The 18,182-nt window shown below is 39.3% G+C and overlaps 2 protein-coding genes across 2 annotated transcripts; both read left to right on the top strand.

The window, feature by feature from the left end:
• The first annotated feature begins 49 nt into the window (after window positions 1-49).
• LOC108918500 (mitochondrial carnitine/acylcarnitine carrier protein-like) lies at window positions 50-6,504 on the top strand. The gene is made up of 9 exons (XM_029247802.1): window positions 50-420; window positions 3,103-3,195; window positions 3,325-3,452; window positions 3,706-3,796; window positions 4,028-4,145; window positions 4,649-4,721; window positions 4,848-4,957; window positions 5,685-5,806; window positions 6,197-6,504. The coding sequence occupies exons 1-9, from the start codon at window positions 307-309 to the stop codon at window positions 6,257-6,259; spliced, it is 912 nt and encodes a 303-aa protein (XP_029103635.1). The 5' UTR covers window positions 50-306; the 3' UTR covers window positions 6,260-6,504.
• Window positions 6,505-10,077: 3,573 nt separating this feature from the next.
• Window positions 10,078-15,680, top strand: tafazzin (tafazzin, phospholipid-lysophospholipid transacylase). The gene is made up of 11 exons (XM_018725462.1): window positions 10,078-10,206; window positions 10,890-11,028; window positions 11,215-11,343; window positions 11,612-11,657; window positions 12,095-12,180; window positions 12,619-12,699; window positions 12,919-12,960; window positions 13,376-13,438; window positions 13,637-13,689; window positions 13,822-13,899; window positions 14,212-15,680. The coding sequence occupies exons 2-11, from the start codon at window positions 10,920-10,922 to the stop codon at window positions 14,314-14,316; spliced, it is 792 nt and encodes a 263-aa protein (XP_018580978.1). The 5' UTR covers window positions 10,078-10,206; window positions 10,890-10,919; the 3' UTR covers window positions 14,317-15,680.
• Window positions 15,681-18,182: the final 2,502 nt, after the last annotated feature.

The following is an 18,182-nucleotide window of genomic DNA, read 5'->3' as shown; positions in this document are numbered from 1 at the left end:
TCCTCTACTTATTTCACATCCAATTATGAGAAGGTCCAGCAATAAAATCACTTTTCCAGTCTGCATTAGTTTTACTTCCCATGTACGCGACTGTAAAATACGGTCGTTAGAGGACGCTGTTTCCCAAATTACCGAAATCTTGTCTTGAAAGAATTTCTTTTAAAAGTAAAATGGAGGTGAAGAGAAGTTGTGCGAAGAGAATTGGCCGGATCGGGGGGTGTTACCTGGAGATGTGGGAGGCGGCGGTGCTGCGTTAGTCTATCGGGGCCCATCGCCGTGTGCCTTTGGCCGCAGGATCCCTCCGGGATGGACGAAGCGGAGCTCAGGAAGCCGCCGGTGTCCCCGCTCAAGAACTTCATTGCCGGTGGGGTCGGCGGAGCGTGTCTTTTATTCGCCGGACATCCGCTAGACACGATTAAGGTGATCTTCAGTGTAATCTTTGAAGCGAAATATTATAATATATCATCAAAACATGCAACATCACAACATACGGAAATGCAACAAAATTATCGAGGCTTATGTCGCACTAGGCTGTACCTAAATGTGAAATACAGAACTGATCAGTATGTGTACGGCACTAAATCTTTGATACAAGTTCTGTAAATTTTACACCGTGGCAGGAGTTTTGTGTAATAATATTGCGGGGTTCGTGGCATTCTTGTGCATTACAAAGTTGGACTACGCTTTAAATGAAACACTTTCAATCACCACTACTGACCACTTCGCTTGGACTTGGTCGATTTAGAAGCGCCGTCCACGTGACAAACTGCCGCTCCGTTTCCCATTGAAATTTACAGCTCTGACAGGTTTCCCCAATGAGCGTGACGACTGAATGTATGAAAACGCACAGCGTGAAGAGAACAGCTCGCCTTTCAACGGAAAATGACCCATAGTTTTGTAAGCGTAAAAAGTGGGCAAGAGTTAAATGCACGTTTGGGCGTACCTGAACGTAAAAAATATACCTGAACTTTAAATTAATAGCCGCCCTTCTCCTGTCTGTACATCTTGTTTGCGGTGGCGGCGGCCCGCTGTGGCATCGTGCGGGTAACGCGCGGTTGTGAAAGAAAGGAGAAGGAACAAACAAGTGGTTGTGAGGGAAATGCAAAAGCAGCCCGAGTGAGAGGAGCGGTGGAGAGGGGCTGACTAGTCCTCCGTGTACGACTCCCTGTTTAAAGTTTGGCTGCTCTGGGCGGCTCTGTATGTCGCTGAAGCGTTGAGCTGCGAAAGCGCAGCTGCGCGCGGAACGTAGGCGCCGTTGGGGCCGCAGCAGCCAGCGCGCGCTCGACGTTGGGCGACGGCGCGCGCACCCGGGACGCTTCATCTCTTTACAAGCTTAACGCGCCCTTCGTGCTCTCGTAGTTAAAGATTAACAATGTCACGATCCCCAAGCACAGATGGACCCTTTTCTCACAGGCTTTAAGTAACCTTGGGTGAAACATTCACCAAGAGCCTTGCAGGGTACCTCTTAAAAGCCGCTAACGCGCTATACACAATTTAACCCCTAGTTTAACTTAAAATCTCATATTAATAATAATAAAAAAAAAAAACCCCACTGAGCAACATCAATTTTTAAAGAAACTCCTTATCAGTTTAGCCAGAAGGGATTTTTTTTTTCTTCTCCACCCCAGGCCAGGGACTCTGCCCTCCCCTCATTCTTCTTTATCAGGAGAAACAAGTCTTCACTGTGTTGAGAAGAGTATTTTTATCTTCATCCGTTACGGCGGGTTTTGGTGAGACCCACAGACTCAAAAAGTCTGTAGGAAAAGTGGGGTCTGTCGTGAATCTGACCCTCAACTCTGTGGAGGCAGTAGCGGAGGCCAGGATGAGGAGGAAGTTTGTATCTATTTTGAACAATGGCTCCCATCCCCTCTATGAAGTGATCACCATGAGCTCCTTTAGTCGCCAGATTATTCAACTGCAGCGTACAAAGAAGAGCTTTTAGGGCTTCTTCTCACCAACAGCCACCTCCGTCCATAACACCGCTCAATGGCCTGTTAGTCGCTCAACGCTGAAAAGCAGATTCCACACAGTCTTGTGACGCTAGAGCCGGTGCACTTGTTTAATTGCATTTTTTTTCTAGTGTAACGGTAAATTGTAAATGTTGAATTTGTTAATTTTTTTAATGTAATTTTTCAGAGCATAAGTGGGTACCTCATTACATTGTTAAGATACCGTGATGTCACTGGTAAAATCCTATGAATTTCCTTTCTGGGATTAATAAAGTACCATCCTATCTTACCTCTATCCTAAATGTTAGATGCTGGTAGCTGTCTAAAGTGTAGGCCTTTGATGAAATAGTAAGTAAAGTAGTTTTTCAGTTGTTATATGCTGGTAACCTCATAACTTTGGATCAGCTGGGTAGATGGGGTTCAGACATCCTGCACGAGTTAACCTTCAGCTACACTAATGAATGAATGCACAGAACTTGCTTTTATAATAACAATAATGTAAATTTTTACATTTACCTATTTGGCAGATGCTTTTCTCCAAAGTGACACACAGCTCAGAGTAAACAATAGTGTATCCCACAATAGACTGCACTTAGATACATACAAACAGGTGCTGAAGAACAGCTTGTTTGTTTGATGCAGCTGGTGTCAGGTTCTGTAAAAGTCTCAGATAAAGCCATTTTAAATAGTATAATGCTGAGACTTTTGCGTCAACATTATTAACTCTGAGACTACTAGTAAAACTGATTTAAAAGACTGAAAATATCTTGTCTCTGCAAATCCCTGCTGAATGCTGAAGTTTTTAATCCCATAAACATGTGGAAAGTTTGTTATTCTACCACCAGTCACCAAAACTCGGGAACTCGAGACAGGGACATTGAACATTGTTGCAGTGAGTTGAATTGATTAAGTCCTGCAGTTCTACTCAGTTTGCATGCATTCCACTGCTAACTACCACCTACAAGCAGAAACGCAGATAACGTTCACGCCACACCAAACCAGAATTTTAGGCAGGTGACAACTGAAGAAAATACAATTAAAAAAGAATAAAGGAAAAAGATCTTTCTATTTTCTATAGTTGGTAGCTTGAATATTTATTACATGAGGACAGAGCGTACAGCGTTAAATCGTTCACTTTATGTTGTCTCTACAGGTCCGTCTTCAAACTCAGCCTAGAGGGACTTGCAATCAGTATGTTCTTTACAGTGGCGCTTATGACTGTTTTCGGAAGACAGTGTCAAAAGAGGTGAGGCAATTACAAGCTTTTTTTTTTAAATTCAGTGATTTTAGATTTTTGATTATAGACTGTTTTCAGTTACCTTTGTCAGGCTGTGGTTAAAAGCTGGCTAATTTGGCTCTCCTCTCTGGCCCTTAGGGAGTCCTTGGCCTGTACAAAGGCATGGCCGCCCCATTGGCAGGCGTGGCTCCTATGATGGCCATCAGCTTCTTTGGCTACGGCTTGGGGAAGCAGCTGCAGCAGCCAGATCCTAATACTCCTCTCAGGTTTGCAGGATTGTGCACATAAGTGCCTGAGGCCTTGTTAGTGATGCAGAGTAAAGATTGCAGAGTGGTGTACAGACATGCCGTGTGTGTGTTTACGATAGAGTAATTGAGAGATTGGTTTAACTGGGAAAGATCTCTTCATGAGGTCATGGACGCCAACAGATGCGTTACTGTTGATGAAAAGTGATTCATAGCTTGGTAACTAACTGTCCATCTCCATCTGTTATTCTTTGGTGTTCTCTTTGCCAATCAGTTACTCTCAGATTTACCTGGCTGGGATGCTGGCAGGGGTCTTCACCACAGTGATTGTGGCTCCAGGAGAAAGGATTAAGTGTTTACTGCAGGCAAGAGGCTATGCTTCAACTAATGGATTACTGCTGTACACTGGGTCCACAGTTTGTGAGCATAATCGGGATTGAAAACGTTCCCATCTTCAAAAATGAGTAACTTGAATGTTCGTAACTTCAGGAATCAGTGTACAGTCAAGCTGTTCTCTGGACAGTGTTGAAATAATCGAATAGGTAGGTTCATTCAATCATAGGACAGAATTTAGTGTGTTTATCTGTGTGCAACAGGTACAGTCAACGGCAGGACAGCTGAAGTACACTGGGCCCATGGATTGCGCTGTCAGGCTTTATAAAGAGCAGGGTATTCGCAGTGTCTACAAAGGAACAGTTCTCACACTTATCAGAGGTAACAAAGAGTTCTGGTCTTAATCGGTATCTGTGTTTTAATTTTTCAAGATGCATATCTATGCATTGCTACCCAAAGTTTCTGCCACTGGATTTCACATTTGTATTGAAAAAAATCACACTTCTTACAATTTACTAAAAAGAGGGATTCACAAGTATACTTTACTTATTACTGTATCAATTTTAACATGCCAAAATGACAGAATGAGATTTTAGTATTAAAGTTAAAAAACAGATGTAATAATGTTTTTTAAAATGTAAAATTTACACTCCCATTTTTAATTGTGATAGTTTTATAATTTTTGGTTTCTTTCTGATGAGTGTGTACTATAATGCATGGGATAACAATAAAAAACTAAGCAAGAGAATTTTCTTTCATTCTTTAAGTACAACTTTAACAAGATTTAGACACTATCAGTGTACTTTAAGTGATAAAATTCAAAGCATGAATGTGTATCAATTGTGTAAATGACTGAAAAGATTTGGTACACCACTACTTTGTAGATGTGCCATCCAATGGTTTGTACTTCCTGACATACGAGTATGTGAAGAACCTTCTGACTCCTGAAGGTCAAAGGTCAGGATCATATCTTTTATTCCTTGTTAGAAGTATTATATTATGGCAATGTTAGCATGCAGTAATACCTTCTCAATTTTTCTCTGTCTCTCTATTTCATTTTAATAATTTACTAACATTTTCCAGCATGAATCAGCTCAGCACTCCAAGGATCCTCTTGGCTGGTGGTACAGCAGGAATTTTTAACTGGGTGATTGCCCTTCCTCCAGATGTACTCAAGTCCAACTTCCAGACAGGTATGAAGACTTAGAAACCGTGGGCATGAACTGACTGTCAACCCTTTTCTCTCATACCTGACTTTGGACCTGAGCATGTATAACTGTAGACATTATACATGAAGAACAGTGCTGTATTTCTTTCTGCTGATCAGTATTTTTATCCCATTTTCTCACCAATTAAACTTGCTCCAGGTAAGGGTATGAAAGCCAACTTTCAAGTATGCCGTTTTTCTTTGTTTTTCCAAAATTATGGTGTTGACAGTAGACATACATGGACATTAAGATTCCACTCTTGACACCCATCCCCTAAACTAACCTTGTACTGGCAACATAGAATATACCCTCAAGTATTACAGTTATTAACATATCACTGATTAAGCTTTTTAATATTTAGTTCTGCTGCTTTTTCCACTTCTGTGCTGTACCTGTTACTTCGAAAAGCTCTCACACACCCCTTTAAATAATTGTACTTGTTATATAATATGTTTTCTATTTTCTTCAAACTTTACTTTATACTTACTCAGTTAATTTAATTTTGTTATGATCAGTGTGTCTGAATGAGGTCCGCACCATTAAACTGCTTGTATGTGCACACATGCTTACATTTACATTTATTCATTTAGCAGATGCTTTTCTCCAAAGTATGTACATCACCAAGAACAATACTAAAAGCGCATTATATCAACGGTGGGGGATTTGGATGCAGATTTACTTGGCTAATACTTGGTCTCTTTACGTGTACCAGCTGCAGAGGGTCGGTACAGTGGTCTGTGGGACGTACTCCGACAGCTGGTCCAAGAGGAAGGTATGCGTGGACTCTATAAGGGTTTCAATGCTGTCATGCTCCGAGCATTCCCTGCCAATGCGGTAAGTCCTGCAGCTCTTCAATACATCTTGAGTTCACTGTAAATAGTAAACGGCACCGTTGTTATCGTCCTCTTACTCAGTCAATACTTTTATTCAAAACGATTTACAACGTTACAAATTTATACGTGTTATTTCTATTTAAGCAATGAAAGTTAAGTAGTTTATTAATGGGTGTAACAGCAGGGTCCATCCTGGGACATGAAATCATCAGCTTTCCAAGTCTGTGTCCTTAACTGCTATACTGTCTTCTGCTTTTCTGACCAAAAGCCCCTATAAATGCCATTGGTAAACTTCATCAGTGATAACAGACTGTGCCGACACGGAGGTTTTGTGTCGCAATTCTACGTTAGCGAACAACTGAGCGTGTGTGTGATGTTTGGTTTTCCACAGGCCTGTTTTCTCGGGTTTGAAGTGGCTCTGAAGCTTTTGAACTGGTTGGCTCCAGACTGGTGATGTTTGTCATCGTCCACCTTGGAACTTCAGTTTGCAATTACCAAGGAAAAAAACGGGGAATCAATGGGCATGAATGTCTTTTATTTAATCTGAAAATAATTGTTCATGTTTTAATCTGATATTTAGATGTATTTCCATTTATTTTTTATTTCTACCTGTTGTATACAGCAGTAATCTGTTTAACTGCATGCTGCCTCAAGGGAAGATATAATCCAAAATGGAGAAAAAAATATGTACAGGGGAAGGAGAACTGTGAGAAATAAATATTTTACGTTGGTTCTGCAATATATTCTGGTTTTCAAAAGCTTTTAAATAGAACATAATTAGTATTGTAACACTTTACTGTGTTTTTTTCTTATAGTAACTGAATTATATCCTCGTTTTAAATATTTTTATGAAACGCTATATATATAGGACATTTATATAAAGCCTATTAATGTGAGATTATATTTATGACACATTTACATGTAATGTATTTATTGACTTTTATCACCTCCTGTTGATATCCTTTGTTTATTTTTATGGTGTAGTAAAGTCAAACCTAAATGTCAAATATTAGACTATAATGCAGAGGAGTAAATCATGTTCTGAACATTTTGCCTAGTGCTTTTATTTTTAACTGAAAAGATGTATGATGTTTCCTCTAAAATTTTTCTTTTTCTTATAATGAAGATTTTGAAACCTATTTTCTGAGTTAGAACGTAAAAAAAGCTTATTCCTGCTAAATTTATAAAAAATATGACCACAACTAGCAGCTGAAGTCTCACACAGACAGACAAAAGAGTCACACAGGTGGGCACCACTTAGTTTTTTATAAACTATAGAAAAAACCTGCATTTTAATATATATTTCAAACGTAGCATGAAAACAGTTAAATAACTGGTAAAAATGTCATTTGTATCACTAATAAAAACTGCAAAACTATTTTATGAAGTAAAGTGAGTGGTTAAAAATCATAACAGCATATGGCAGACAAGAACTGTATTGTATTAATGAAGACGAATGATGGTCATATCAATAAAATTTAACAGAATATTTCAAAAACTATAAAATGCTGACTGCAAAAATGACATCTACTTAATTAAGCAGACTCTGCATTCTCAGAAAATACTGTATGTTCTGAGTTTAACAAAGCTGTTATTCAAGGTAGGGGTAGAACCAATGCATAAATTAAAGTAGTGAGCACAAAACCTGGACCTGAGCAAAGGAAAAGCAATTTACATTTATTCATTTAGCAGATACTTTCTCAAAGCAACTTCCACTGAACATTGTACTAGCATCAGCCCTCACGTTTTCACCCATGTAAACTTACCACGCTAGACATACTACGTTACAGTTAGTCACTCATTCATGCAGCAGTGAAACACACTAAACACACTTAGCGTTAGAGGAAACCAGAGTATCTGGAGGATTTGGAACCCACAGCCTGCCTTCATCTCACAGAGACTGTTGACAGCTGTTTGACGCTAATTGTTTAGCCTGCATGATCACCAAAGCATGCAAAGCGAGTTTAGCTGACCAGAAGTACCCTATGGAGCAAACATGATTTACTCAAGTTATTCTCTTTCACAATGAAAGTCGCCTATTTACACTGCCGAACAGTGACATAAGAGGTAGTGGAGTGTGCATGAGGGGGGGAAGGGCTGTGTGGGTTGGAAGTGGGTTGGTCTGTTAGACTAGTGCTTAAAAGTGTTATTGTCATTGGTTGTGGATAAGACAGCAGCCCGTCTTATTGATTAGAACCTTAATAAACTCCAGTCCTTTTGGAATTACCCCAAGTGTGGTAATTCCAGAGTTTGATCCCTGCTTAGTCTGTGTGAAGTTTGCATGTTCTCCCCGTGTCTGCGTGGGTTTCCTCCGGGTGCTCTGGTTTCCTCCCACAGTCCAAAGACATGCAGTTCAGGTTCCCCCACAGTATGTGAGTGACAGAGAGAGTGTGTTCCACTGATGTATGAATGAGTGACCCAGTGTAAGTAGTGTATCTAGCAGTGTAAGGCTTCTGGGTGCTCTGGTTTCCTCCCACACTCCAAAGACATGCTGATCAGGTTCTCCCATAGTGTGTGAGTGTCAGAGAGAGTGTGTTCCACTGATGTATGAATGAGTGACCCAGTGTAAGTAGTCAGTGTATCTAGCAGTGTAAGTCACCGCGGTGAATAAGGTGTGTGGGCTCATAACACTTACATAGAGTTCATTGGAAGTTGCTTTGGAGAAAAGCATCTGCTAAATAAATAAATGTAAATTGCTCTGGTAGAATTACCCAGATGTATAAACGCATAAATAATTGGAAGCTGTTTTTGGAGAAAAGCAGCAGCTAAAGGAGTAAAAGTAAATGTATGAAAGCGGCATGTTACATTCAAACAAATAATAAGAAAATTGAAGTACAGCGCATCTCAGTCTCTTGCCACAACTTTACATTTATTTATTTAGCTGATGCCAACGAACACTATGTAGTGTTACTAGCCCACACACCTTATTCACCAAGGTGACTTACACTGCTAGATACATTACTTACAATGGGTCACTCATCCATACATCAGTGAATATTGTTCTGAGTTTAACAAAGCTGTTATTCAAGGTAGGGGTGAAACCAATGCATAAATTATAAATTAGAAATAATTTAAATGACTCAAATAATTGAAATAACTCTCTCTGTCAGTCACACACTATGGGGAACCTGAACAGCATGTGTTTGGACTGTGGAAGGAAACCAGAGCACCCAGAGGAAACCCATGCAGACACGGGGAGAACATGCAAACTCCACACAGACTGAGCGGGGAACCCACATTCTCTCGTACCACCCAGGTGCTGTGAGACAGCAGTGTTATTCACTGTGCCTCCGTGCCGCCAGTTTTAAAATGCAGTCTCAGTTTATCTGCCAGACTGAACATTGTAGGTAGGACCAAATACAGAAAATGACAATACAGACAGATTAATGACAATCAGACCAACCAGACCAACTTCAATAACCACTTGTCCCAAGCGAGGTTGCAGCAAGCCAGAACCTATCCCGGAGACATTGGTCGCAAGGCTGAAGGGGTGGGGGGCACACCCTGGACAGGACACCAGTCCATCCCAGGGCCACAACTAGTTACCCAGGCACACAGCCAAGCGAAGGTACCAGAGCAATTGCAGGGCAAGAACCTTCCTCAAGTGCACCACAGCCGGAGATCAAACTGGCAACCTTCAGAGCCAAAGACAGCCGCTCCAACCACGACGCCATCAGCCACCCTACAACCAAACCTGATACGTGAAAAAACTTGATACTGGGAGATCAAATAAAAGGGAATTACCTACATATGTTTTAATGTGGGACAGTCATTGTATGTCACAGTTTCAGAAAAGGTGATGGATTTGGATTTAGATGCAATGGATTTCTGAAAGTGTGAGCTAAGGTGTGAGGTGGGACCCCATATGTAATTTCCAGTTTAAGAAATTAAAATGGCTTATTTAATTTTCATTTATATATTCTTTTCTTTATATGCATCACTGTTATTTGATCACATAGAATTTCCTATGTGGTTGACGTATGGTGAAATGACAGCAGTATTAGTTAGTGTTTCATTGTTCAGTTGCCAGTATAACTAAGTTCCAGTCCCATGAAACTCCCAGACTGAGAGTGAGTCCCACTCTGGCCTTGCCTCTAAAAATTCATTTTTTGGTGGTTTTAACAGATAGCATGATTACAGTTTTTTTGGAATGATTTGAATGATGAATTACTAATAAGTGAGCCTTATAACAAACGTCTATGTAAGTGTGTAGAATGTAAATAAGTGCCAAAAAACTAAGTGCTAATTTCCCAATGAAGGGCAGAGACTGTGAGAAACTAGAACTACAATAGACATCGCTCACAACGCAATGAACTACACTTCCCAGCAATATCACTGTGCGAATCATCTTCCTTCCGGTGTAAGACTCCTCGCCTGAAGAGAGCAAGCTAACAGGAGAAGGTAATTTTTTTTTCTTGTTTATTAACGCTTTTGTTTGATCATCAGTAACAGCTCTAAATGAAGATGAAAGTATAAATTTTCTGCATTTAAAGTAAGATTATGCATTAGAATGAAGCAGTACAGCAAGCCAGGGAGGGTAAATGATCATCATGCATGCAGAGAGACTCAGACTGACAAGTGCTGTGTTTATCAATAATTAGGTCAATATATTTAAAAGTAAAAGTATCTGAATACTTTATATTTTTCCAAGGAAACATTAAAAATCCCTGACACGATTAATTTCACGCGCACACATGATTATTTCATATTAGATAGAGTAGTGAAACTAAGTTAGTTAGTATCTTCGTCGTGCTCAACTACACGAATCTTGACGATAATTCACGATTTTAAGAATCACCAGTCTCTGCAAAGTTTTATCGTTTGCACAAAATGAGGAACACAGAATCATGATCAATAATGAGATTGCCATAGTAGCCTAGTTGACAAGACTTGACAAGAGTTTGGCACTTCAGAATTTCCATGGCATTGTTTTCACGTCACGTACTTGTGTGCGTATATAATATACCTTGTTTTGGAAATTAGCGATGCTTGCCACTTGACGTCCTTCTGGTGTTATGAACGAACCTCCGACTGTAACGAAAAACAGGTGCTGGTTGCAACGTTAAGTGTAAACGATGTTATAGAGGCTGCATGAATAAGGCCGTGCGATCACGATGCCCTTGGAGGTGAGATGGCCGTTCCCACAGCGCCCCCATGCGGGCTGGAGGCTCTCGGGCTCCCTGGTGATGGGCATGGTGGGATCTTACAGCTACTTCTGGACCAGTGAGTTTGTCATCCTTCACATAGCATTTTACTCCAAGAATGTGCTTTCTTAAACTCTGCATGAGAGTGCAAGTGCATGGAAGTGTGGTCATAAAAACTGAATTAAACATTTCCCTTCCCTGAAGTTGTTCCTGCCTGTGTCTCGCTCTCATATCCACATTCGTCCCGTTTCTCATTTTTATGTAGAGTACTTGAACTGTTTGATGGTACACAACCAGGAGGTCCTGCTGGAGCTGATTGATGAGCGGCCCCGTGATACACCCCTTATCACACTCTCAAATCACCAGTCCTGTATGGATGATCCACACATCTGGGGTATTGTGATCCTGCACTCATCTGTTCTTGTTAGTGCAACAGCCTTGATGATCAACACTTATGACAGTTACTGTTGTCATTATTAACCTTTACTTAGCTCACATTTTTATCCACAGTGATTTACAGTGTACACCCAGATCTTACATGCAGATTTTTTTTTAACATCCTCATGTAATAGTAATGCTGAATTTACTTACTTGGTCAGTTAATGGGTAGCAGCTGTGCTTTACGGGTATGTTTTAGCACTTAATTTTCTTTGTTTCTGTAGGAATTCTGAAGCTCCGCCACTTATGGAACTTTAACAAGATGAGATGGTGTGTGACACAGATTTTCATCAGCTTTTCCAAATATTTGCTTTGACATTTTGTCCAACATCAACATAATGGCAGTTACTCAGTGTCCCGATCTGATCTTTCAAAAAAGCATGCCTAGAATAAAGAAAGAGTAGGTAAATATATTCCTGGATTTCATCAGTCCTATAAAAGATAAGTTGGAGTAGACAAATTAGGTGAATTAGAGTTTAACTATAAGAGAAAATAGCACTACAGTTGCTTAGTCCTGACTTAAGGGCACTGAACCCCTTACTTTTTTCACAGTGCACCTGTAGTTAAAATCAAAATATTTCTTTTGATCCTGTGATTTGATCCCATACAATCATTGTTTTATGATATACTAGAAGCAGGCCTTTGTTTTACTTGCCTTACTGGTGTCTTTTTTTTTGGTTGGTAATTTATTTTTTTTTCATGCCCAGGACTCCAGCTGCCTCTGATATATGCTTCACGAAGGAGTTTCACTCCCGTTTCTTCAGTCGTGGGAAGTGTGTGCCTGTGTGTAGAGGTGATGCCCACACTTTTTCATGTTGAAAAATGAAATCAAATTTAAAAAAAAATACAAAATACCTTCAGTTCAGTCATCATGTTTCAGTAATTTGTTTAAAAACTTTTAGTTTAACAAGTTATTGGAATAATGTGGAAATCAAAGTGTTCTATTTTTTCACCACCATGTCTTTATACAATGCGGCTGACATACATTTATTTTTCTGAGAAGAAGATAAAGCCAAGTTTGACTCATTACCCAGTATGATATGTGCATGTTTTATATTAAAATGTTTTTCAGTAGTTACTTTTTTGTAGTGTTATTTGCCAGTGCAGTGTTTTTATCACTCAGGACACTTAAATGATACACAGAAGCCTTGTTGTTTTGCAGTTGCTTTTTGTCCAGCTCAGATGAGTGATGTGATTATTAATGAACGCATACATTATGTGGTTGCTCCAGGAGATGGTGTGTACCAGAAAGGCATGGACTTCATCCTGGAGAAGCTCAATGCAGGGGAGTGGGTACACATATTCCCAGAAGGTAGGACACCACACCATGTCTGCCAGGCTTTCCAGGATGCATGCAAACACACCATGCATCAGATGTAAAAAAATGTGCTAGTTTTTTTTTTTTTAAATGTCCACACACAAGTTCCTATTAGCCAGCTCCCAGTATTCCATCATTACATAAAATCTGTATCTTAAGATGGATTTACAAAAATAATCTTCTTTTATAATAGTAAAAAATTCTCTTTCACAGGAAAGGTGAACATGACACAGGAGTTCATCAGGTTAAAATGGGGTAAGATTTACTGTTCAAGGTTTCACTGTATTTAAGATCCAATGACCTTCAGTTTACGCCACAGAAATTCCATATAATGATTGTGGTGGAAATTAAACTGTAAAACCTTAATGTATTGGAAAGCTAATGTTAAACACAGTATTACATTTGTGGAGTGCATTTCTTCCATCTTCAGACTTTTAAAAATTTTTTTTATAAATAAGATCCAGACATCACTTGTCCTATGGACCCACCCATGGTCATCCTCTAGATGTTTTTTTTGTTAATCAGTGAGTAGCAACTATGGGTTACTTACGTTAATTTAGCGTCATTGTTTTGATGTTGTCCTTTCACTTACTTTAAGATGCTGTTGTCATCTCTTTGAACATCCATAAATACACTCTTTAGATTGCATATAATACTTTTCTCATTACAGGTGTGGGGAGGTTGATAGCAGAGTGTTCACTCAACCCTATCATTTTGCCCCTTTGGCATGTAGGTAAGTCAACCTAATCCCTTCATAATGTTACAGATGGCATTCTTTGGTGTGGCTTACGGTGTGTGCAGAAAGCCTGCTAGGTTTACCTTGACCAGGAGCATTGAAATTGCTACAACAGTTTCAGCAGCAGCCTTTAAGTTATAGTAAGGCGATCTGCATTCCTGTCTAATTATGCGCTGTACTTTGAAACTTCTACAGGAATGAATGATGTCCTTCCGAATAAACCTCCTTATATCCCCCGGACTGGTCAGGTGAGGAAAATTACAATTTTCTTTGCTTTAATCTTTTATTCTTTTAAGCCAAAATATTAATGTTGTAAACTTTATTTCATAAAACTATAAATGTGAACTATTTTAAATTCCTGTTCTTCCTTTTCCCCCTAGAAAATTACTGTGTTGGTAGGGAAGCCCTTTACTGTCAAACATCTAGTTGAAAAATTGAAATCTGAAAACAAAAATCAGGTGAGATTTCTGTTTTTCCATCACATCTTTTGCTCAACAATGATTTTTTTTCATTCTATGAATTATGTGCATTTGATAGTTCATAAAAATAAAAGGTTTAAACTATTACACATCCAGTCCTTTAATGACTTCCCTACCACATCTAGTTGCATATGCAGAATTAGTGCTCGTGATGAAAAGTATATTCATAGTGACAAAAATAGATGGTAGAAAGGTATACATTTGGTTTTAATTTCAAGTTAATGCACATTTAACTTTGTTGATCTGTTTTGCTTACCTTCATCTCAGTGTAATTTCTTTGTCTGTCTTCAGACGGAAATGAGGAAGGCCTTGACGGACTTCATTCAGGTGGAGTTTCGCAGCCTGAAAGCTCAGGCAGAGGCCCTCCATCACCGCATTCAGAACTGTGGGCGATAGCGAGGCCTGAAGTGTCTCAGGTTTTGCAGCTATCAGGGAAAATGAAAGTGCAAAGGAGCCAAAAATGATTGGTGCCCTGCTTTAGGATTCATATTTAGAGTGTATCTGAACGCAAGTGCGTAAGGATGAAAGACAATGACACACAGCTGCCTCATTCATTGGGGGGAAAAAACTGTAATTCTCATCTCTGAGTCATTAGGACAAGAGTGACCAGAGATTTGTCACAATCAACGTTCCGCTTTTTGATGAAAATAATATGAACCCGATTCTGCTTCTGTTATCCTGAGAATTGAGATGGGGTTACATTGGGTGCAGAATATCTACATACATGGATTCCCTCAGTTTGCAAAAGGTTTTTAAAAACATCAAACAGGTCTTTTCAGAATATCTTTGTACTTTTCCCCCTTATTTCTTCTTAAGTTAAGCCTACTGCAGATACTTTGTGTCCACAGATCATCAGAAAAACATGCTGAGTACAGAAATTATTATATACACAATAAGGTTAACACATTGCTTACCAGTCGTATGTTAAATATTAACAGAAATGTAGACTTTACGTTCTTTTGAAGGTTCTGCTTTGATTTCAAGTTAATTTACAGAATTCAGCATCTGCACATAATATCTCTGCTTGTTCTGAGTCGGACAAAGTATGTTAAAATGGCTTAATGGAGATATGGAAATGAAATGTCACATTGTCTAAAAATGAGCTTTTAACTCTTAAGTTTTAAATAGAGCCAGGTGGTTATGTGCAGCCCTTCTTTCAAGTTTATCTCTCTTAGGGTACCTAATTATAAAGCAAGGTACAATTACCATTTATTTATTTCACATATTGCCTGAAAAAGGGGGGAGTTATCTTTCCATTTCGATCTTAGTTTTTAAATTTTTTTCAGTAAATATACTGTGCATTATGTGCAAATATAGTAAATAATGTATTTTAAAAATACCACATGCACTATGAACATTTAAGACATTAACGAAAAATGCCTAAAAGTGTGCTGTGACAAAACCACCTGGACAGTGAGTATCAAATTCAAGATGTGAAGCTGCTGACCTCAGTGTAGGGTCATATCATGGGATGTAATACTCAGCTTTGTTTTTTGTCAGGCAGCTGATCAAAAATGGAATGGACTGTTTTTACTCCTGTAGACATTCACTGGGGAATGACAGAAGTCAGTGTGCCTTCCTTTTGTCCTTAGTAATAGTTTCACCCTAGTTGCTCTTTTCTTGTTTATGTTGTGTATGGAGAGTTATTACCTAGATCAAGCTTAAATTTACCTTGTATTTAACTGAAATGAGCAATTTTGCATGATGTAATTTATAGAAATATATGAATTTTTGCCTTATTGTAATTAAAACCTTGTATTTTTCCACACTGTACCTTGTGTAAACCAATAAAATGTTGATTTTTGTATTACTACTGTGTGTCCATTTTAGACATCAGTCATTTCTGCAGTAGATCTAACAACGAGTACTAATTTTTGTTTGTGAATTTAACAATACAGTAGCTCCTCGTCTTATAAAGACAATTGGGAAGTCTGCTGTAACTTGTTTTACTCATCACTTTAAATAAAGTTTGCTCGACTTTAAAGGTTCATCACAAAGTCACAATCAGTACAAGACCCTTTTTATCAAAAATACTTTACAAGTATTGGCAGTGCTAGAAATATTTGCATTTACTCATTTAGCTGACTCTTTTCTCCAAAGCAACTTACAATGCTACAAAGTCTACCTACAATCACTTACTTGTTTATATAGCTGAGTAACCTTACTGGAGCAATTTAGGGTAAGTACCTTGCTCAGGGGTACTACAGCCGGAGGCTGTGACCTTTGGGTCCAAAGGCAGCAGCTCTAACCAGTACAGTACTAGCTCCTGTTCATTATTCACTTTTTAAGGACACCTGACTCTTTAGGAACTCCTCAGTCTTTATTCACAACTTGCTCTTTCACTGGGGTATAAATATGGGGTGAGAGGCCAAACTTTCTTAGCCATCCATTACCATGGGGACTAATACACAAATGAAATGACACAAAAGCTTGCTGACCATCACAAATCAGGCAATGGCTATAAAAACAGTTCCATGCCTGAAAATACCAACCAATCACTATTAAGGCAATAATCACAAAAGTTTAAAATACCTGGACCTGTGATTAAACTGCCTGGAAGAGGAATCAAGCCTACTTTGTCCCCAGGCACAGTGAAGAGGATGGTTCAAGAGACACAAAATTTTCCAAGGATCAAGTTAGAGAAATTTAAAAGTTGGTTGCATCCAACTACTTGTCCTAGGCAGGGTTGTGGCAGTCTGGAGCCTACTGTCCAATCACTGAGCTCAAGGCCTGGAGAGGTACACCATGGACAGGTAGCCACACAACTACACAATTTAGAGTCACCCTTTCACCTGGCCTTCATGTCTGTGGACTGTGGAGGAAATGACATATAGATTCCATCAACTACTAGGAGATGCCAAGTCAAAATCAAGCTGCTTCTGCTAGGAGGCTAAAACTGAACTGTTGTTGGATCTTCCAGGAGAGCAATGCTCCAAAGCTTACCTCCAGGCATTTGCAGAAATGGATCACTGACAACAGAATCAAGCTTTTACAACAGCTACCCCAGTCCCCTGTTCTGAATCCATTGAACACTTACATTTATTCATTTAGCAGATGCTTTTCTCAAAAGCAACATACATCTCAGAGAAAAACACCTGAGCGATGAACTTTGGAGAGCTTCTGCTGAATGTACTCGGGAGGATCTAGACAGATTGTCCAAGGAGGGGTGGACTCAGATCCTTTGCAATGTGTAGAAGACCGAGTGCAGATATTTTGGCAAAGGGGGGTGGAGGGGTGCCAGTAATTGTGAATTGGAAACAAAACGATTTTGTGTTAAATACACTTCATGATGCATCATAATAAAACAATATCATTTTATCATATTGGTGAGCACAGAAAACACTTGATTACATACAATGTCCGCAACCCCTTGTCCCAAGCGGGGTTGCGGCAACACAGTGTGCAAGGCTGAGGGGTGAGGAGACATGCCCCAGGCGGAATGCCAGTCCACCACAAGACACCCCAAGCAGGACTCAATCCCCAGACCCGCCACACAGCGGGCCCTAGACAAACCCGCTGCACCACCGCACCCCCTGCGACACTTGATTAGGAACTGGTGAAATTCATCCAGTATTTTCCACTCATCTTTGCCAAGGGTGTCAATGATTTTAGAAGGCACTGTAGCTACAAATGAAAACACAGATTTCACCTCATATTACAAATGCTCCTTTTAAGTAAATTCCCATTTACAGAAGCGAATGTAATCTGTATTTGAAAATACCCATAAAGAGCTGTCAACTCTCAGGAGAAAAGCCTGATTAGAAGAAACTTTTTTAAAAAACAAATCTTATTGATTAAAAAAAAGCAACTACGAAAGACAGGATCATGAAGAAAACAAAAAACCAGATACAGATATCACAACAAACAATGCCAGACAATAACAAGAGGAGATCAATAAATAAGTAAATTAATAAATACATAAAATAAGCAAGTCAATAAATGAAAAAGAAAAACAAACATACTGAAAAAATAGACTTATTATGCACAATGTACTAAAGAGGTGAAATAGAAACAGTTCAAAGCTTTCAAGTTTTTAGAATGTAGAATAGTGCTCTTGTAATCTTTAAATTTTTTTTATAAACAGGGGAAAGAAAAACTTTCCCTTTCAATGACTACATTTACAATTGTGTCTACAATATTTGACTAACAGAAAAATAAGGTTAGAGAAGAGATTTCAATTCAAAATACGCGCCCTGGTGACGTCAGTCTCACGCGGCGAACCGATTCCTCGTGGGCGTGGCTACGGCTGCGCATGTCAGTCG

This window comes from Scleropages formosus, chromosome 22 (genome assembly GCF_900964775.1).
Source record: "Scleropages formosus chromosome 22, fSclFor1.1, whole genome shotgun sequence".
Lineage (NCBI taxonomy): Eukaryota > Metazoa > Chordata > Actinopteri > Osteoglossiformes > Osteoglossidae > Scleropages > Scleropages formosus.
This window is presented reverse-complemented; position numbering and strand designations above follow the sequence as displayed.

Bases quoted from the DNA above. Each gene is read 5' to 3' on its own strand.
- tafazzin (XM_018725462.1), top strand. From the start codon at position 10,920: ATGCCCTTGGAGGTGAGATGGCCGTTCCCACAGCGCCCCCATGCGGGC. The intron at 11,029-11,214 runs GTGAGTTTGTCA...ATTTTTATGTAG, and splicing joins TTACAGCTACTTCTGGACCA to AGTACTTGAACTGTTTGATG. The intron at 12,181-12,618 runs GTGATGCCCACA...TGGTTGCTCCAG, and splicing joins GTGTGTGCCTGTGTGTAGAG to GAGATGGTGTGTACCAGAAA.
- LOC108918500 (XM_029247802.1), top strand. From the start codon at position 307: ATGGACGAAGCGGAGCTCAGGAAGCCGCCGGTGTCCCCGCTCAAGAAC. The intron at 3,797-4,027 runs GCAAGAGGCTAT...TGTGTGCAACAG, and splicing joins GGATTAAGTGTTTACTGCAG to GTACAGTCAACGGCAGGACA. The intron at 4,146-4,648 runs GTAACAAAGAGT...ACTACTTTGTAG, and splicing joins AGTTCTCACACTTATCAGAG to ATGTGCCATCCAATGGTTTG.